Raw genomic sequence first — 22,251 nt, forward strand, 5'->3', positions numbered from 1 at the left:
TTAGGAAAAGCAAGAGCAAAACCAAGAGTATGAGTAGGAGTCACACAAGAAGGAGTTCTAGAACTCCAACTCAACCCACACACTATGAGGTAGATAGTAGGCTTGCCCATCAATACTATCAACCTCCCCAACTTAGAATTTAAAGAGAGCACCCTCCAAGAGAGGTTAAAGTAGACCTCCCCCATTTTCATGGAAAAGATGTTGAGGCATACTTAGATTGGGAAATGAAAGTTGAACAACGCTTTGAGTGTCATCAAGTTAGTGAGGAAAAAAAAAGTCTCCTTATCCACCCTAAGTTTTCAAGGGAATGCCTTAAATTGGTGGGCTTCCTTAGTGAGAGAAAGAAGGCTCTCCAACTTTCCTCCAATTCAATATTGGAATGAGCTCAAGAGTGCCATGAGAAGGAGGCACATACCCTCTTACTACAATAGAGAGCTTATGGACAAACTCCAAAGGCTCCAACAAAGGGAGTTAAGTGTAGAGGAGTATAGGCAAAAGATGGAGTTCTATATGATGAGGGCGGGAACTAGAGAGGAGAATGAGATCACCATCTCTAGGTTTCTTAGTGGTCTTAAACCTAAAATTAGAGATAAAGTGGAGTTGCTACCATATCAAGATTTGAATGATTTGGTACAATTAAGCATCAAAGTGGAACAACAACTTTTGAGAAGCAAGCTTCACTCTAGCTCTAATATTAAGAAAGACTACAAGAGAGAGGGAAAACAAGTAGTAGAAGAAGAACCCTCTAGGAATCTAGGGAAAGAGAAGAGAGAAGAGAAGAAAAGAGAAAGACCAAGGGTGGGAACATCATCTCATACTCGCACTAGTAACATTAAATGTTTCAAGTGTCTTGGTAGAGGTCACATTGCCTCACAGTGCCCCACCAAAAGAATCATGATCTTAAGGGGTGATGATGCCTATAGTAGCCAAGAAGAAGAAACTGAAAGTGAAAGTGAGAGTGAGAGAAGAGGCGCAAAGAAGCAAGTAGAAGGCACAAGTGAGGATGCCCACCCTTGTGAGGGAGAACTTCTTATGATAAGAAGAATTCTCCATAACCAACCTAGTTCACAAGAGTCCACACAAAAGGACAACATCTTTCACACTAGATGCAAAATCTTAGACAACACATGTTCTCTTATTGTGGATAGTGGTTCATGTTCAAATTGTTGTAGCACTAGGTTGATTAACAAGCTTGGATTAGCTACTTTTCCTCATCCTCAACCTTATAAACTTCAATGGACCAATGAGAACAAGGAAATGGAAGTTAATCTACAAGTGATTGTTAAGCTATCCATACAGAATTATGAAGATAAAGTGCTATGTGACATTACCTATGGATGCTTGTCACATTTTGTTGGGAAGGCCTTGGCTTTTTGATAAAGAATCTTTACATAATGGCCACACCAATGCGATAACCATCAATCATAATAAAAGGAAGTTTGTACTTCATTCTCTCACACCTTCTCAAGTGGAAGAGGATCAAGCGCAAATGAGGAAGAAAATAGAAAAAGAAATAGAAAAAGAAAAAGGTAAAAAGAAAATAAAAGACTCATTTTGTTCTAAGTGTCAAAGCATGATGCACAAGTCTCAAGAGTACCCCCAACAAGCAAATTATGATGTTAAGGGCCAAAGATTTGTGTAAAGATGTAAAGGTGTCCTTACCATCTTCCTCTATAAGCATGGCAAGAAAAGACCTCAAGGATCCTTGTGTTAGGAATAGGATCTTCAAGAAACATGCTCCTACCTTCCAAGACCTTAATCACTCATTTGATTCAAGGTGTATCTTTCTTGGGAGCTATATCCTTCATATACTCACTACTATAACATTTGTTCCAACTTGTGTTATAAAATGGGTATTTGACCCTGGTGGAGAAGCCCACAAAAAAAAAAAAACAACTCCAAAGAAGATAAGGATGTTTGCCTTGTTGATTTGAGGGCAAATCCTTTTCAAGAGGGAGGGAATGATAGAAAATCCCTAGCCATGGTCAAGCACTTTCAAGAGAGTGGAAGTCATCCATGAAGATGACATCAACTCTACCTAGTGGGCTACCTTTGGAGCCATCATGGAGCATAGATTGAAGAGTAACGTAGGTTTATTTAGACCTTGTATTTGGTCATGTAGTGTAGGTTTGATTAAGGCTTGTATTAAGGCCTAAGTAGTATAGGATTTTCCTTAAGTTGGATATCCAAACAAAGTGGATAGTGTGTGCAATGTGTCATGCTTCCATTGGAGAGGATTTACTTTTTAAAAGGTAGCCACATGGCACCCTAGGAGTGGAGAGGATTTACTTTTAGTAGTAGCCACATGGCACTCTAGGAATGGAGAGAATTGTGTTTTGTGAGTAGTCACATGTCCTCCCATCATTGGAGAGGTTAGAAGGCCTAATTTTTTGCCAATGAGAGCAAAGGTGGGAGATCATGCTTTTAGGGTTAGAAGGAGACACCCTTGGCCTATAAATAGAGGTGTCTCCACCCTTGTATTTCATCTTGGAATTAAGTAATGTTATGCTACCAAAATATGGCTATACTCTTCCTTGATCAAGACTATAACAACCCTAGAGGCCCTTCTAGTCACCTTCCTCCTTGAGTTGGTCTAACCAAACACTACACCACCACCACCATATCTCCTAGAGGCTTTGAGCTTCTACCCCATCCATACCTTAGCTCATCATCCTTGGACCATTTACCACCATATTTCTGCACCATTCATCCAAGGACACACACCTACATGCACATCTCCTAGCTTTGGCCCAACCTAGCCAAGGAGGTTGCCATCAATAGGTTTGTTGGGCATATCATTCCAACCGCTATCAGACCGTTATCGGACCACCCATTAATGTCTAGTCTCACGCACAAGATGTATATACCTCGACGTGAGAGGGGTGTGCTGAAAGTTCCACATTGACTAAATATAAGGCTAATTTAAAGTATATATTTAGGTGCAAACCTCACCTAACAAGCCAGTAGGTTGACTTAGATTTAAAATCCACTTCTTAATATTATGTAATCAGAGCTTTACAGATACCAAGATAGTAAAAGATGCCAATCCACAAAAAAGTTCAAATTGAGAACAAAGGTGGCTTTTTCAACAGTGGATATTCATAAGGTTGAGGCCCATGCTATCAACATTGCAGCCCAAATAAATAGGGCACCAGGAGGCCTTCACATTTGAGTGACTACATCTAGAATGTTCTCACAGCATAACACTAATTTGTTACAGCTGTGATGAAGTTGAAATAATTCCTTTTTCTATATTCCTTTTTAGTTGCCACAAGTGCAGAGAGTCAATGCTTGTATTGTACTGAACCTATATATTCTAACATGACTGAATGAAAAAGACATGGAAGAATCAATCTATTAGAATTCATTTTGTTGGTTGTAGCTCTAAATCCTTCCTCTAAGCCCACAAATAAATCTTTATATCAAGGTCAAGGTTTCAATTTGCAATTGCCGTGTGGTTGTCACAATTCTTGACACTGAGGAAAATTGTGGGCAAATGCAGCCACAATTACAGTAGCAATGTGTCTGCACTAAGCCCAAAATTTTGAAGTTGAGTGAAATCCCATAATTTTGGAATGCCTTTTAAAACCATAATCAGGATAACAAATTTGGTTATCGTGCACATCATTTTACATGCAAAATTTGCTAAAGTGCACAACACAAATATCCAGAATCATTATACTTATGCCATCTCAGTATACACTGACTAAGGATAATTTTGCATACAGTAGATTTTGGAGAAATCTAACTCACTTTCATGCCTTGAATTGGGACTTTGAATCTTTTCATCCTGCCGAATATCAGAGCTTTAGAAATAAAAAATTAAAACCATCAAAATTTATGGAAATCCTGCCCAATATGTGTCTACATACATTTTTTTCATTAAAAACCTCAGACTTCTGTATGTGGTCATGGGCTTTCCCTTCTAAGTTTGACCTTTCATCTCCGACTTGTCTGTAAAATAAAAATTGGCAAAAACACAAGAATGAAATAAAATAATTGCATAAATTTGTAATTTTACAATACCTTTTCTAGCAAATCCAAATTCTCTAGTTAAAAAAACCGGAATCCATTAGGTGCAAGAAGATACTTTTACTCCAGAAAGAAAAATCTTAACAGTTACATGATATATTTATATAAAATAAATACAATTGCAAAAATGTATATTAACCTATCATAGTTTAAGTTTTTATCATTGAAAGTAGAGTTTTCCCCACTCTGTAATAATTTAAGTTTTTAGCTCTGAAAAAGTAGAGTTATCCCCATATTTATGTAACTAAAAGTCCATTTTCTTTTCTTTGTTCTCCTTAAAAGGGTCTCAGTTGCAGGGGACATTAAAGAGCATGAAAGGATGGACTCTAGAACATTACTGAAATAAGTCAAGAAAAATGATATTCACAAAAATGTATATCTAGCTTTTGCAAATAAGGACTACTTCAATGTCCATTTCCAAATGAAAACAACAAAGCATAATGCTCCAAATAGGTATACTGTTAGGGGTTGGAAGGTATACGAGAGAAGAAGAAAGTATATGAGAGAAGAAGAAGGACACCGAACGGTGGAAGGCAAGGAGAGGTCGAGCCGAACGGTGGAAGGCGGTAAGGGAGAAGAAGAAGAGCACCGAACGGTGGAAGGCGAGGAGATGTCGAGCCGGACGATGGAAGGCGGTGAGGAATCGAGCCAAACGGTTAAAGCCTATGAAGACTTGATTCGAACGATGGTAAGAAGTGAAGAACTGGAGCCGATCGATTGAAGAATCCTAACTGTTGTAGCAGTGAGGATGGGCGGAAAATAATTATAGTAAATAGAAATATATCATGGGGAAATATTGAGTATAAGATAATTATAGTAAATAGAGCTATATTATAGGGAAATATTCAGTATAAGATAATTATAGTAAATAAGGCTATATTCTAGGGAAATATTCCGTAGAAGATGGACGGGAAATACTCAAAATAAATAGGGTTGGAGTATATTGTTTGGGATATGTTTTGATTATTGAGTTTGTTAACAGGCGGCTTGATAGACGAGGCCCAAGCCCAATTAGTTTAGTATAGTATTTCTTTTACTTTTATTAAAACATGTGTAAAAGGTGTTAGGCATGTGCTAGATAGGAGGGACTTTTAGTCCTATATATAGCCATGTCACCACCTCTTGTAAGATACTTTTGAGAATAATGAATTAAACTTTCTGTAAAGAAAACTCCAGAATTTAATTACCTTGAAAGTCAAGGCTAGAGAATCCCAAAGGATCTCCTCTAGCCACCTTCTATCTCACGTTATCATTCTCTCATTTTCCATTATCAGATTCTCTCTCCTCCGTAGCATCCATCTCACGCCACTCTCACCAATTACTAGCTTCCTCGTGGCTTGCATCAGGTCTACTGCCACACATGCCTTTTCCCTCACGAGATTCCATCAGCATAGCTTCCATATCCTCATTTCGCGTCCTCACCTACGTTTTCTCTCTCGAAAGCTCTTCAACCACAAACCTAATCCTCATCATCGCTGAACCTTCACTGAACATCATCAGGAGCCTAGGGTTTCTTCCGCCTCTAGGTTATTTCTTAGATTTCCTTCAGTTCCATCGGTCAGATCTTCTTCTCCACCGAGTAAATCCTCCCTTACCTTCAATCCTAGAGTTTTCACTGATTAAATCCCAAACCTAGGGTTCTTAGTTCTTCTGCTATTTTCGCTGCCTCTTTTGCTTCCTCTGCTTCTTTCCGCTGCGCATCAATGTCAAGGATGCCTCGAGGAGTCCAAATCTCGCGAGTTTCGTCTTCTCCTCGGAGCGTCGCCTATCACGGCTACACTCCTGTGAGGGAGGTTATGCTCCCAACTATCCTTTGTTTACAGAATTCTATTACCATCAATAAAGAGAAATTCATTCTTTCATTATCTTTTCTGCCTACTGTGATCGTGATTAATCAGGTTTCCTACTCAGGAACCTAACAATTGGTCTGACCTGTCAGATCCTGTTGAGAGGAGTGAAAGGCGTGATGGAGGGAAGAATGGAAGGAAGATTGAACGTTGTGGAGGGAAGACTGGAAACGATTGAAATTGCGGTTGATGGAATGAAGGCTGAGACAGTGGCGTTGCGACAAGATTTTGCAGCAATGCGCCAAGAGTCTACAGCAATGCGCCAAGATTTGCAAGAAATCATGAGGATATTGGGTGGTCGAGGCCACAACCGGGACGGCCAACATTCGGACGATAGTCAAGCTTCTATTAATGAAAACAAAAGTAGGCAAGGGGAAGACGTTGGAGGAAGAGAGGGCAGACGCCAGGAGGAGCAACCAAATTGGAGGAAGAGGGTAGATTTACCCGTTTTCTAAGGAATTGATCCGTTGAATTAGATCAATAGAGCTGAGAAATTTTTTGAACTACAAGGGGTGTCGGAGGAAGAGAAGGTGTGCCTTGCCTACATCAGTATGGAGGGAAGTGTCGGATATTGGTTTAGATTTTGGAGGGAGAAGGCCAGGAACCGTTCGTGGGCGGGCTTAAAGGAGGCATTGGTGATCCGTTTCGGAGGAAGAAACAGGGGATCAGTCTTCGAGAGATTGGCGGCCAGTAAGCAATCGGGTTCCGTGGAAGAATACATCCAAGATTTTGAAATCTTGGTGGGCCAGACAAAAGGAGTGGCCGAAGAACAGCTGATGGGGTACCTTATGGCAGGGTTACAGGAGCAGATTCGTAATCAAGTGCGGTTGCTTCACCCGCAGGAGTTGATAATCGCCATGAGAATGGCATTGGACATGGAGGAGCTCCACGGGGGCACGAAGGCTGGGGGCGGAAGTATGATTAAGAATCAGTTTTGGGGGAAACCGAACGGTGCGGTGACGCGGATGGAGTTCAATTGACCTAACCAAAGCCGAGCGATAGCTACTAAGGAGAGCCGAGCGGGAGGCACGGAGATTGTGGGGTCCAGAAGAAAGGAAGGAACCCAAGGGAGGGGATAGGCTGATCCGGTTTCGAAAACAAGGGAAGAAACATGAGGAATTTGCCCTATGCGGAATTTGTGAAACGAAGGGAAGAAAGGAGGTGCTTCAGGTGTGGGGGACTGTTCGGTCCAAGCCACCAATGTCCAGAAAGGAGTCTTCGGATGGTTATACTGGCAGAAGATGAGGAGAAAAGTGAAGAAGCTGAGACTGAACTCGACCAGATGCAGATGGAGTTGTCGGCCTTCTCAACTGGGGGCCTTACCCAACCAAGGACGATGAAGTTACATGGACAGATAGGGAAGAAGCAGGTGTTGATCTTGATGGACAGGCGCTAGCCACAACTTCATAAGCAAGGAACTGGTAAAAGAGCTGGGATTACCCGTGGTAGATACTCCACCATATCTGGTGAGCTTGGGAGACAGAAAAAGAAGACAAGAGGGTGTTGTGAAGAGGTAGTGATTCACATAGGAGAAGCAGAGGTCACGAACAAGTTCCATCTTTTTGAATTGGGCAGAGTAGATGTAATCTTGGGGGACCATAAGAGGGGACGAGAGGAGGAAGGTGACCATAAGAGGGGACCCTACTTTAGCTAGAAGATTGGTTGAACCGGGAACATTGTTCAAAATGAAAGAGGTGGAAGCCTGGATGTTAGTGTGGGAGTTAGGGAGGATAGGAAGGAGTGAGGAAGGAGACGACCAGGGATTGACAGGGGCGCAAAGACAGGCAATAGGTCAGATTTTAGACCAATATTCAAGGGTATTCCACGAGCTCAAAGGATTACCTCCGGACAGAGGCATGGTACACCAGATACCGCTGAAGGAGGGGGCGGACCCAGTAAATGTAAGGCCATATCGATACTCCCACGTGATGAAAGGCGAAATTGAGAAACAGGTGACCGAGATGCTTAAGACAGGGATCATCAGGCCGAGCACCAGTCCATACTCAAGCCCAATTATATTAGTTAAGAAGAAGGATTGCAGTTGTAGGTTTTGGGTGGACTATAGAGCTCTGAACCGAGCCACTGTACCTGACAAATTTTCCATTCCTATAATAGAAGAGTTATTGGATGAATTGAGGGGAGCTCGGTATTCTCTAAAATAGATTTGAAGGCAGGATACCATCAGATTCGGATGGTGGAAGGGGATATTGAGAAGACGGCTTTCCGGACTCATCAAGGTCATTATGAGTTCATGGTGATGCCCTTTGGCCTCACCAACGCACCTGCAACCTTCCAAAGCGCTATGAACAGTCTGATGCAACCCTATATGAGAAAATTTGTTTTAGTGCTCTTTGATGACATATTGGTTTCTAGCCAATCTTGGGAGGAGCATTTGGAGCATGTGGGGTTAGTGTTGAGGAAACTGGGGGAGAACAGCTAAGTGGCCAACAGGAAGAAATGTGAATTTGGCAAAGTCCAGATAAGATACCTGGGCCATCTGATTTCAGAAAGGGGGGTGGACATGGACCAAGAGAAGGTGAGGGTTGTGCTGGATTGGGAAAAACCCAGAACATTGAAGGCTTTATGGGGGTTCCTAGGGTTGACAGGGTATTACAGGCGTTTCGTGAAGGATTATGGGAAGATCGCCGTTGACCGAGTTGCTTAAGAAGGGGCAGTTTACATGGACTGAGCGGGCTGATGTAGCCATGACTAGATTGAAGGAGGCCATTACCACTGCACCGGTATTGATTTTACCTGACTTTGACCAACCTTTCCATATTCAGTGTGATGCATCAGGAGGAGTAGAGCAGTCCTCACACAAGGAAAAAGGCCCATTGCTTTCTTCAGCAAGGCTTTATCTGAGGGATTGTTGAATAAATCGATATACGAGAAGGAACTTATGGCTTTGGTCATGGCCATATAACACTGGAGACCCTATCTATTGGGCCATAGATTTATGGTTCACACTGACCAAAGGAGCCTTAGATACCTATTGGCGCAGCGCATCACCACCCAGAATCAGCAGAATTGGATTGCAAAGCTCCTAGGATATGATTTTGAAATTATGTATAAGTCTGGGGTTACCAATAGGGTTGTCGATGCCCTATCTCGAAAGAGGGAGGAAGTTATAGAAGAAGAGAAAGAGTTGAGGGTTGTGGCCAGGCTTTATTGGCAAGATTTTGGGGAGATCTTGAAGGAGGTTGAGGAGGATGAGGCATTGAAAAGGATAATGGGAGACATTAAAAGGGATCCAACTCGCACCCAGCTTTTACCATGGAGCACGACAGATTGCACTACAAGGGAAGGCTCGTGATTTCAGCTCAATCAGCCTGGGTACCTAAGCTAATAGCTAAATTTCACATGACTTATAGCAAGGTAGCTCAATCACTTATTGGATAGGAATGAAGAAAGCAGTGACTGACTTCGTTGCAAGCTTCCTGGTATGCCAGCAGCATAAATATTTGTCATCCTCCCCACAAGGGTTGCTACAACCTTTGCCCATACCCAACGTCATTTGGGAGGAAGTGAGCATGGATTTTATAGTGAAGTTGCCCAAATCCCAAGGGATGATGTCGTAATGGTGGTGGTGGACTGTCTTAGTAAATATGGGCATTTTTTACCACTGAAACATCCCTATTCAGCCCGCACCATAGCTAAGGTATTTGTTAAGGAGATTGTCCGGCTGCATGGGGTACCAATATCTATTGTTAGTGACAGGGATCCACTGTTTTTGACTGTTTTCTAGAAGGAGTTATTCAAACTGCAGGGGACCCAACTAAAGATGAGCACAGCCTATCATCCTGAATCGGACGGGTAGACCGAGGTGTTAAACAGGGTGTTGGAGGGTTATCTGAGATGTTTCTGCTCAGAACAACCAAAGGGGTGGAGTTATGTACTACCATGGGCTAAGTATTGGTACAATACTAGCTACCAAGAAGCGGCAAGGTGCACTCCATTTAAAACAGTGTATGGGAGATCTCCCCCTTCATTGCACAGGTTCATACCAGGGGAAACCTTAGTGGAAGTCGTAGGTCAGGAGTTGCAGACAAGGGAGGAAGCTGAAACAGCTAAAATTTCATTTAGCACGAGCTCAAGAACTGATGGTGAAATAGGCCAATAAAAATAGGAGACCAGTAGATGTAGCGGTTGGGGATTGGGTGTACTTAAAGATCAGACCGCACAAGCAGAGTTCTATGCCGTTCAGACTACATCCTAAGTTAACCACTCAGTATTTTGGGCCTTTCCAAGTTACACAGAAGGTCAGAGAGGTGGCTTTTAGGCTCCAATTGCCCGATACCGCACGGATACACCCGGTGTTCCATGTATCCCAGTGGAAGAAGGCAGTGGGTGAAAGAAGTGTGGAGAAGGAATTGCCAACAGACTTGCAAGTGGATGGAACGTCCTTTTGGCCTATCAGAATTTTGGATAGAAAGATAGATACAAGGGGAGGACGAGGTGCAACAAGTGTTAATAGAATGGCAAGAGGAGAGACCGGATGGAGCAACGTGGGAAGATGTAATGACTATCAAAGATCAATATCCAGAATTCAACGTTAAGGACAAGGTTCAACATCAGGCGGTGGGTAATGTTAGAGGTTGGAAGGTGTTGAATATAGTGAAAAACTATATTTAGATTAATCTCCCTTGTGTTAAATACGCACATAGGGTTCTCTATTTATAATAGAAGAAATATGGGCTAATCCCAAAATACAAATGAGAAATAATAACAAACTAACTAAAAGATAAAAGATATAATATATCTAACACTCCCCCTCAAGCTGGAGCATACAAATTGTATGAACTAAGCTTGGAATAGATGAACTCAGTGTTGAACTAGATGATTTGTCTTCAAGAGTGTGAGGCAAACATAGATGGACTAACAACAGCTTGTGAAACTTCAACTTCAAAAGTGAATGAAGGAGAGCAGTGGTGGACAATGACAAACTGCAAGGACTGATTCCCAATCAATGATGGATGAGTGACGGGATCAACAGTAGTAGCTGAAAGCTAAGAGCTACAAAACTGCACGGACTATACTAAATCCTCATCAATGATGGATGGGTGACGGGATCAACAGTAGTAGCTGAAATCTACAAAACTGCAGGGACTACACCCATATTTATGTGACTTGCAGTGTCTTGGAAACGTACTCCCCCTTAGAGTGAAGGGCGGAAATGTGAAATATCACAATTGTTGGACCACTAAAACAAAACAAAATATTAAGCTACAATGCTGAAACAAAGGCATCAAAGATCCAAAGACATGTTGGAGGTCCAAAATTCTTTGCTGGAAAACTCCCAAGTGGTGATACTTAGCAGTGTATCACAAGAAGATCGGGCTAAACTCTAGCCCAAGAAGAACTGACGCAGTTGCGTCTATCTGAGACGGTAGTTGGCAGCGGAAGGTGGTCGGCAACGGACAGCTGCGGACAGTGGGAAACAACGGATAGCGGCAGACAATGACGAACGATGTCAAACAGCGACAAACATCGCCTGGACAGCGGCAAACGGCGCCTGGACAGCGGCAAACGGCGCGGGACAGCGGCAAACGGCGCGGTACAGCGGCAAACGGCGCCGGACAGCGGCAAACGGCGCGGTACAGCGGCAAACGGCGCCGGACAGCGGCAAACGGTGCCTGTATAGCGGAAAACGATGCTGGAACGGCATCAGCAGTTGAGACGAAGCACACAACGCAGAAAGGAAGGTCCGACAATGCGGAACGTGCGGCGAGATGAAGATGCTTTGAAGACAAACGAAGATGGTAGCAATGGCTGCTCTGGAAGGTCTAAACAGAGAGAGGGAGGTCCGGCGAGACAACCGGAAGCGTCGCGGTTTGATGTCGATGCTTGGAAGGCGGCGCGTGACAAGCACGCACCCGAGATCTGACGGAGAAGAAGCGGCGCGTGGCAGAGCGTGGGAAAGAGTCAGACGTCGGCACCGGTGGGGTTGGTCGTCGCGTGAAGAGGCGAACCAAATCCAGTGGTCGCCGGACGGAACTGTGACGGTGGCCGGCGACAAGGCGGCGGCGGACTGGCCGAAAAGAAGTGTTGCGTGGCGGCGCGTGACTGAGAGGTGGCTCTCGAAACCGACATGGTTGGCCGTCGCTCGAAGAGACGGTCCAGATCCGTAGGTCACCCATCGAATCTGTGACGGTGGCCAGCGGCGGCAGCGACGGTGGCTGGAGTTAGCAGTGCGGCAGCGGAAAGTGGCGGCGACAGCAGTGGCACACTAGGTCTGGACTGGTGCTGACTGTGGCAGAGATTTAAGAAGAAAAATGGACTGCCCACTGAGATTTTAGGGGCTGCCGGCGGCCATGGCGGCCGGCCGCCGGCAGACAGCAGAGACCACCAAAAGAGGATCAGAGAACTTGCTCTGATACCATGTTGAATATAATGAAAAACTATATTTAGATTAATCTCCCTTGTGTTAAATACGCACATAGGGTTCTCTATTTATAATAGAAGAAATATGGGCTAAGCCCAAAATACAAATGAGAAATAATAACAAACTAACTAAAAGATAAAAGATATAATATATCTATCAGAAGGTATACGAGAGAAGAAGAGAGTATATGAGAGAAGAAGGACACCGAACGGTGGAAGGCGGGGAGAGGTCAAGCCGAACGGTGGAAGGCAGTAAGGGAGAAGAAGAAGAGCACCGAACGGTGGAAGGCGAGGAGATGTCGAGCCGGACGATGGAAGGCGGTGAACGGCTGAAGGCGGTGAAGGCTCGATTCAAACAGTGGAAAGAACTGAAGATATGGAGCCGATCAATTGAAGAATCCTAACTATTGTAGCAGTGAGGATGGGCGGGAAATAATTATAGTAAATAGAACTATATCATGGAGAAATATTCAGTATAAGATAATTATAGTAAATAAGGCTATATTCTAGGAAAATATTCCGTAGAAGATGGGCGGGAAATATTTAAAATAAATAGGGTTAGAGTCTATTGTTTGGGGTATGTTTTGATTATTGAGTTTGTTAACAGGCTACTACAGTCATGTGAGGGAGGTTATGCTCCCAACTATCCTTTGTTTACAGAATTCTATTAACATCAATAAAGATAAATTCATTCTTTCATTATCTTTTCTGCCTACTATGATCGTGATTAGTTAGGTTTCCTACTCAGGAACCTAACATATACAATGTGGAAATGCCATTGACCTATGTAAGATTATAAATTTAGTTTCTACTAAGAAGGGTTTCACACGCAGTAAACTATTGATTCTAGCATGAAGTGTTTTTATGTTAGTTTAGTTTCCTTTGATCTTATCATGAAATACATTATTTAGGCCTTGTTCTTTTGAGTGGATTTGAGGGAGTGGATTTGAGGGGATTTGAGAGGATTTGAAGATAAAATTTTTTGTCATTTATTTGAGTGAATTTGGAGGTAAATGAGAGTGAATTTGGAAATAAATTTTTTTAATTTGTCACGTCAATACAATTCTATACTAATTCTCACAAATTTTATTTCCAAATTCACTCTCATTTACCTCCAAATTCACTCAAATAAACGACAAAAAAAATTTATCTTCAAATCCTCTCAAATCCACTCAAAAGAACAAAGCCTTAGAGATCTTTCTTCAGAGACAAAAATGGATGACCAACTTAATGTCTCTCCCTCTCACGAAAGGGAAATTTGAAACACAACCCTTTTCCTATTGTGCTCAATAATTTTAACCCACATATCATGATAAAATATATCTCAATACCATTTTGTAGCACCTCAACTACTAATTAACAAGGTAGCTTTAACATGTCCAAATCAAAGGGCTAGGAGGCGTAAGCCCCCACTACAGGTATGCAATCTTGATCATGTTATGTATGTATGACCAAAGCTGATGAACAACACATATAATCCTGTTGGACACAAGTCACGCCACCTGACACCTGTATTCCTTTTGTAGCCTTTTCCTATATTACTGTTTTTCTAAGATAAGCTGTGAATCCTAAGCTTTCATAATAAAAAATTTAACCAGAACTTTAAATGGGCAAAGCTTCATGATCAACATTTTCATAATGAAGAGGTTACTCGAGGAGAACAAATTTACACAAGAGCCAAAGGAGAAACAGAAAAATTGATGTTGAACAAAAATTATAGGTATACATATTTTGCTCGATAAATAAGAACATGGATCCTTGAGCAACCAGAAAATTGAAGTTGTGAGAGCATTTAAACACATTAACTTCAGTTTCAGCCAATGGAAATTAGCAAATGGCAGGAAAGCACCCACTTATTCAAACGGTAACTTTTGTAGAGAAGACTACTCAACAATGGCATGTCAGGATGTGTGTATAGGGTATTCGAGGGGACATTTTTGGCCATAGAAAAAGTGTAAACCAAAGGATAAGAAGGCAATAGGCAAACAAAGAACATAAAACGAATGCTTCCATAGGATGTCGGTTATAAAACAGTAAAAACTAACTCAAGTATGCATAAAACACATCTCTCCATGCATGTGAACAAATTTGATTGGAGATACCATAGTACCTTGATTGATTAACTTGTTTTGCATCCATTAAGGGCTTTGTATGATTCTCTACCTCACACGTTAGACTCTCAGAAGATACATTATGTGCATCAGCGTCTTCATCATCACCAGTTATGTTTTCACCAACACCATCTGCAGGAAGCATTACTTCCTATGCACAAAGCAATACGTACATTAGTTAATTACACTCCAGTTCGATATGTTTGAATGCATATGTGGATACATTGCAAGCCGTGCCTTACCTTAGCAACAACTTGCACAAGATCACTGGATACAATCACCAATGTATCCACAAAGCCCTCAATTCCAACATTGGTGTTGCCTTTTCCCTTCTTGGTCATCCTTGCTTTCTTTAAAACAATACCTGGTTATGGCATAAAGCAAAGGAATGATGAGTTTTAGTAATATGAAAGATGTTCACTAAAACTCAAATGAGGCTTTATGCCAAAACTTAATAATTAAAACATTAAAAAAACATCTGACTTTGCTGATAACCCATTTTAATCTGTCTATATAATCATAAACAAGATGATTTAATGCTCTTCTTACCCCCAAAAGCTAATTAAACTTCTCATGTAAACGAGTTCACTCAGTAATCCTAGATCCAATACTAAAACAGCAGTTATATTATTCATTTAGTCTCAGCAGTTATCTCATATTCCATTTCAGTTCTTATATTGGAAAGTAGCAAGTTTTAATTTTGCAAAGTTTTTTATTTTGTAGAGAATGATTACAACCAGAAAAGTTTTTATAACGGTTTTATATCATTAGAGAGTTTTATCTATTAGTATTGATAGCAACAAAATTTAACTTTTATGCATCATAAGGACTGCCGATTTCTCATCAGGGACTGAAACTTAAAGTCTAAAGCAAATAAATGAATAATTTAACCTAAAACAATGCTACAACTAGAAGAAATAAATTCGATGACAGAATTTATTCCATATCAATTCCTCATATTTTATCGGCTAAGAACAAAATAATTGAAGCTAAAAACAATCCACAATTTCAGGATCTATGATTAATGCTTCAACAGAAAGAAATGAAAGACAAAGAAAGGCACTCCAGATGAAAACCCCAGAAATGGAAGTGTGAAGAAAGGAAAGAGATAGGAAGAAGAAGTGAACCATAATCGGAATGAGCAGAAGCAGTGTGGAAGATTCCAGAATACACAGAACCATCCTTGACATGAACATCTACTGGGAGACCTACGATGAACATGGTGGTAAAAAGTAAGGGCTCGCTCAGCGAATCAAAAGAAGGTGAAGAATGATTATCTGCGAAGAAGTCCCTGTTTCGGCAACCCATTTCCGATTTCTTCTCTTCTCTCCCGCTCTCTCAAGAATCTTCTGCTCTTCTGTGTTGCAATTGGATGAAGAGATCTGGCAATTGCGAAAAATGAGTTTGGTTACGAACAAGCACGATGCACACACGTTTTGTTGTTGTTGTTGTGATTCATTATATTATTCATGCCATGTTCTCCTTGTCTCTTTTCTCTAACCTAAAACTAAGTACCAGGATTGTTGTACACTTTCCAACATTGTCACTGTTTTTCTACAGTAATTCCATTTATTTTCTGAGTAAGCATTCTTCCACACACACACACACACATATATATATATATATATAATAAAATATATTTGTTAGTCGTAGGTAATTTTATTTTATATTGGTCTTATATTTTGTGTTTTTATTTGGGTTTAATCCTTTTCGACATCCCGAATGTCTCAATTGGGTCCTCGTTTTTTAAAGTGTATCAAAATGGACGAGCGTTCGTTCGCTGATGGACGAGCGTTCGTTCGCTGGTGGACGAGCGTTCGTTCGTCATCTCAGCATCCACTCATCAATTTTTGTAACGCCGTCCAGTCAACTTAACGGAAAGGACTCAATTGATATCAATTTTCAAAATTAGGGACCATTTTGATACACTTTAAAAGATGAGGACCCAATTGAGACATTCGTACATAAATAGGGATGTCGAAAAGGATTAAACCTATTATTTGAGAAGTAATTCTTTTAATTTAATTAAGCTCGTACCAAAACTTGGTTATATATAGATACTTTATTTTATATTTCTGAATCTTGAGTAGTTTTCTTGCTTGAGCCGGAAATTTATTTGGAATAAGAAATTTCATGTAAAGAAAGTTTCTAATTTTTTTATCTCAATTAAGTTAGTTTGAATATTTTAAAATTAGATTTATGTAGTTTTTTTTTATATTTTATAAAGAAAATTTTATGTGACAAAATCGTGTTATGTTAAAGTAATGTATTGTGATAGTGTCACATATTATTATTAGTGTCAAATGTCATTCTCTTATTATTACTTTGATTCATGTATTTGTTTATTTAATTTAGTTCTAATTTTCTTAAAAATGAAGTAATATTGTTTATCTCTAAATTAAGACTAAATTTAATTTTTATATAGATGTTATACTAATATTTTTATAAAAAATTAATATTTTTATTAAATATTTTTTAAATTATTTTTAAACTAATTATATTTAAAAGTATTTTTAACAAAGTTGATTGTGCATAACATTCCAATTTATCCTAATATTTTAAAAATATATTGTTGAAGGAAACGAGTTGTTAATCTAAGACCAAATAAAATTGTGTTCAAAAACTTTTCAAAATTGACCTTGTCTAATAGTTGAAATAAAGGTTTAATAGTTAAAATATAACATCGGTCTTGTTGTCTAATACAAGTATATCATTTATAGGAAAATAAGAACTCTAAACCAAATGAATGAGAGTCAAGTACACTTTAAGAAAATTTAGTAACAATGAAATATTTTCAAGAAAAATGTTAAAGATCGAGAATGTTTACATAATTGTTCTTAAAGCAAGGAAAAAAAAACATTTGGAAACTCTCTAGAAATATGATCCAAATTGAAGTATCGATGCATTTAGCTCAACTCCTTCATCAAAGTTGTACACTAAGACTTAAATCATCATCTTCTCCCATATTACGCACGTGATCATGCGTAGTTAGAAATTACTGTCAAAAAATATAACAAAAATAATCACTAAATATCATTGATATCACATACATCACAAAACACAATCAATTTACCTAAAACTTATAAAACTTCACAAATTTTTAGGTTATTATTTCAACTTTACAAATTTAAAAAAGATTGCAACAAAACAAAATTTACCTAAAACTTATAAAACTTCACCTCTTCTGAATGTCTAATTGTAGCACTTGGCCTTTATTACCGAATTAGAAATATGAAATCGAATCTACAACTCTTTCACAACTAATACCCACATTCCAAATCATATTTTCATACACATACCTAGAGATTAAACCAAATTACTTATCAAAAACTCAACAATTAGAACACAAACAATTAATACAAAGCAGAAACACAATTCATTTAGACCCATACAGACTATGCACAACATACGCACAATAAGCTCACTCTCCACATCTTCTAAGACACAAAACCATTGCTTTGATATCAACTGTAATATCCCTATATTGTCTAATATTTTAAAACCATATTATTTTAATAAAGCGAATTGTTAATTCAAAACTAAAGAAAATTTGGGTGAAATTTTTTTCATAATTTGCCTTGTCTAATAGCTGAAACATGAAGTTTAATAGTTAAAATACAACTATGGTCATGTCGTCTAATGCCTAGTATATTGCCTATAGGAAAATAAGACATTTTAACCAAATAAAGGAGAGTAAAATCTCCTTTAAGAAAATTTATTAACACTAAAATATTTTTAAAGAAAATCTCCAAGCTTACATCAATATTCTTGCAAATGCAAGGAAAGAAAATTAAATTGAAAGGTTCTGAAAAATGTTATCATCTTGTGTCTTAGCTCGCACTCAATTCCTTCATCAAGTTGTCATAACACAAACCAAGTTGTGTCAAATATATGAGTTTTTCAACTAGATCTACTAACTCAACTATGAGTTTTGTTAAGATTGGACATTTTTCTATCATCAAAGAATTTAGACTTGAAAATTCTAAATGACCACTATAGATTAATGACCACTATAGATTTTTCTCAAATTTGAGAGACTTTAACTCCGTTTTGTTGAGTAATGGAAACTTAGTTCTTGGACCAACTTAATGAAAATGAGCCTAAAAAATGGTGTACCGTTTGTTGCATGCCTCTATAATTAATTCTCTTAGTTGGTGAAGCTTTTCAGATAGGTACCAATAGAATATATATTTGAAAAAGGGACAATCTTTGATGTGTAAAATTTGTAGGCTTCCAAGGTCGATAGTTGTTGGTCTATTATATTTCTATATTTTTATTATCATAACTATTTTTATTAGTTTTAGTTCTTTTAGTTGTCTAAAAAATTTGTCATCTTCGACCTTTTTGTCATCATGATAAGAAGTGTCAAAAGTGGTTAGGACAATGCCCTAACTTGCATTTCTCAATGTTGATAACTTCAAGTTTATATGACGTTCATCGATAAAATAGATAATCGATAAAATAGACAGTAATATTTTCAAATGTCCTTAAGCCCAATTTCCATATTGATTCTTAAATTCAGTTTTCACACTAGCTCATAAACTAACATGTCTTACCCTATCAAAGTCAATTTTCTCTGACCCCAAAAATACAGAAGCAAAAACAAAATTAAAGGATTCATGCTCATACATATCAAGGTTTTGTTACAAAAATAAAAAATGAACACAAACAAATAAGCTTCCTTCTTTAATATGCATCCATGCACCTTGTGAAAGAGAAAATTAAGTTTTTATACATATTGAGGTCTCAATACCCTGATTTTGGCACAAAAGTTTGCACGCCTTATGTTACATCCAAACAAAAATAAAAAACAATTTTTTTTCTTATTATGTATCAGCATAATCATCCATCATGCACGTATCATTATCAAATTCAAAAAATAAAATCATAACATGTGTCAACATTATCATGCATCATGTCATCAATGTTCCAAAACTAAACATCTTTGGAATCAAAACTTGCTACATTCATATGAATGGTTGTCAAATCCTTCTTTTTATACAAAATCAAAACAAACACAAATTTAGGTTCTTAAACATTTCCTGGAATATGGTCTTCTTCATTCATATAAACGACCTATACATAAAAAAATGAAAAAATATATATATATATAGAGAGAGAGAGAGATAAATATAAAGGAAAAAAGAGGAAAAGATAAAATTAAATCAAAGAAATTATGAAAAATAAATGAGTCACATGCATTTACACATTCATGAAGTATTACTCGCTTACAAATTTGATTTGACTGTGATATAGTGATTGTTGCCTTAAAACCCTTTTCTCTAAATGATTGAATCTAGGACTTTTGAAATGAGACCCTCACCTTGGTATTGGTCTAATCCGTTTTTAAGAAAATCAAAATTTCAAAAAAAAATAAGGTTTTTGGATCTAGATCCTCTACTTTGTAATGATCGTCGAATCTTTTGGATATAGACTCTCTCCTCAGGATTTTGTTATAGAAAGATTAATCCTTCTACTTGTGAAGAAAAGAATAATTTTTTAAAGGATAACATGTATAAGTTGTTTCAAGAATATGTCAAATTAAATTCAATTGAGTCAAACACTTCAAGTTCTCAAGTTTCTCTTCCAACACAACAACCTTCTTTTACTAGTGATGAGCCGGTGATGGATGCATTTGATGTAAGTTTTTAATTTTCAACTTATTTTATTTTATTTCTTACTTATGATGAATGACATATTAAATATGTTTCATGATGTTTTTGGAATATGTGGGTTATTTGAGCCAACATGTTAATGACACTAGAAGGTCTGAATTGGACTTTTATTTAGATGAAGGGAATCTTGATCCAAATTTTTTGGATAAGTTGAATGTATTGAGTTATTGGAGGGATTGTTGAGATCGATATCCAAATTTATCTAAGATGGCTTGTGAAATTCTTAGCATTCTAATCACAACAATTGTTAGTAAGTCTATCTTTAGTCTTGATTCTCGTGGGCTAACCAAATATCGTTCCTCCATTCTACTAGAGAATGTTGAGGCACCCATTTTAACTCAAAATTGGTTACATGGTTTTGAATTAACAAGTAACATTATTATTAGTACTACGATCTTTATTTAATTATTTACTACTTTGTGTTTCAATATTATTAGCTAACACTTTTTCTTATTAAATTGTAGATGGGGATAAAGAAGACGATGATTCAAGAGAACAAAATATTGTGGATTTATCCATTCAAGATTCTAATATTGTAAATGGATAAGGAACAAAAAAATGATGAATATAAGAAACTTATTTATATGTTTTGTGTGTTTGTTTTTGGATGACAATTAGATTGTATTGTACTTTTTATTATTATTTTGAATTGTCTTGAGTTTAACATCATTTTGGGAGTGAAATTTGTTTTGATTTGAATTACAGAAAGTTTGTAATTTGTTTTTATTTAAAGAAAATTGTAATTGAATGAGCCAATGAGTTAACCCATTTACCCACCAACCTGTGGTGGGTTGGGTCGGGTTCAAATTTTTCTGTCTCCCTAATAATGAGTCGGATTGGGTTGGTTCACTAAGCTATCAACCCGTGGTGGACCAGGCCGAGTCGGGCTAGGGCGGGTGACCCGTTTTGACAACAATATACATGACATACATGGAAAATAAGGAAAATTGATGACAATCATCCATGTAGTAGAGAATTCAATGTTGGTTTAATAACATCCAAGTGGTTAAGTGAGAAGATAGAAAACACAATAATAAAAAAGCTAGACATTCGTAACAAAGTTGTTAGGAAGTGGAATGTTTGTGTGACTAGGTCAATGGCACTTAAGGCAAAAGCATTAGCTATAGACTATATTAATGGTTCATTGATAACAGTTGAAAAACTGTTATTTTCATGCTTAAAATTGATACTAAAAGCAACCTTTAACACTTAGAAACTAGCTTGGAATCATGCTTTTGTTCATATTTTTGGAAATAAGAGAGCTGGACAGGTTTATGCTTGATTTCAGTGTTTTATGCAGGTTTTAAGGTGAATTTGGTGAAAGAAGTGAAGAAGGATAGAGATGGAATCAGAAAAGAACTCAAAAAGTGCAAAAGGAGAAGCCGCAAGTACCGCTCAGCGGCAGTTTACCACTGAGCGGCACTCAGGAACACCCGCTGGCTCCGCTGAGGGGTGAAAATGCAGTTGAGGGGAAAATTGACATTGCGCTAGTACCGCTGAGCGGCAGTTTACCACTGAGCGGTGGTATTTTGGGCTTAGGCCCACTTTTCTGTAATATTACGAATAATATATAAGCTTTAGGACTTCCTAGGGTTTGTATCTTTGGTTGAGACGAAGCAAACACACACATTTCCACCCCTTGAAGGAAGAACTTGGATGCTTAGGCTACCTTCTCATCTTTCTAGGGTTTTATCTTTCATTCTTTCATTATTGTTCATCTAGTTTCACCATGAATAAGGTGAACTAAACCTTGTATTATTGTTGGGGAATCAATATAGTCTTGTGAAACTCTCATATATGAAATTTATGTTTTAACATCTTATTTTAAGATACATGCTTTCTTTCATCATTAGTTAGGGTTTTTCCTCCTTCCTTAAAGCTTGCATTGTTTAACTCATTCAATGCCATGATTATTGATTTTGTCGATATAGGAACGTATGGGGAAATCTAGATCCGGGGAATTTCTCCCAATAGCATATTGCCTAGACATAGGAATATGAGGGTTGGTTACCGTTAAGCTTCTGCACTTCAGAATTAATTATTAGGGATGCTAGGAATTGTATGAACTCGTAATTAAGGATAAGCCTTCTTGCAAGGTGATTTAGAGAGTGACATTAACATTGATGAAAAGAATGATGAATTCCTAAAGTATATGAGAGTGGATAAGATGAAATTGATTACCCCAACAACATACTCATCCATCTA

General features: G+C 38.4%; 1 protein-coding gene across 3 annotated transcripts in view; it reads right to left on the minus strand.

The window, feature by feature from the left end:
• The window catches only part of LOC108318922 (uncharacterized), a 36,643-nt gene extending 20,699 nt beyond the window's left edge, over positions 1-15,944 (minus strand). For all 3 annotated transcript variants that reach the window (XM_017549913.2, XM_017549912.2, XM_052878963.1), the window contains exons 1-5: positions 15,499-15,944; positions 14,614-14,735; positions 14,371-14,522; positions 3,873-3,954; positions 3,754-3,790 (exon numbers count right to left, since the gene is read on the minus strand). In XM_017549913.2, the coding sequence (XP_017405402.1) occupies positions 3,754-3,790; positions 3,873-3,954; positions 14,371-14,522; positions 14,614-14,735; positions 15,499-15,679 (574 nt within the window). In that variant the 5' untranslated portion in view covers positions 15,680-15,944. The remainder of the gene's footprint in view (positions 1-3,753; positions 3,791-3,872; positions 3,955-14,370; positions 14,523-14,613; positions 14,736-15,498) is intronic.
• Between the last annotated feature and the right edge of the window lie 6,307 nt (positions 15,945-22,251).

The sequence above is a fragment of the Vigna angularis genome, chromosome 6 (assembly GCF_016808095.1).
Source record: "Vigna angularis cultivar LongXiaoDou No.4 chromosome 6, ASM1680809v1, whole genome shotgun sequence".
Lineage (NCBI taxonomy): Eukaryota > Viridiplantae > Streptophyta > Magnoliopsida > Fabales > Fabaceae > Vigna > Vigna angularis.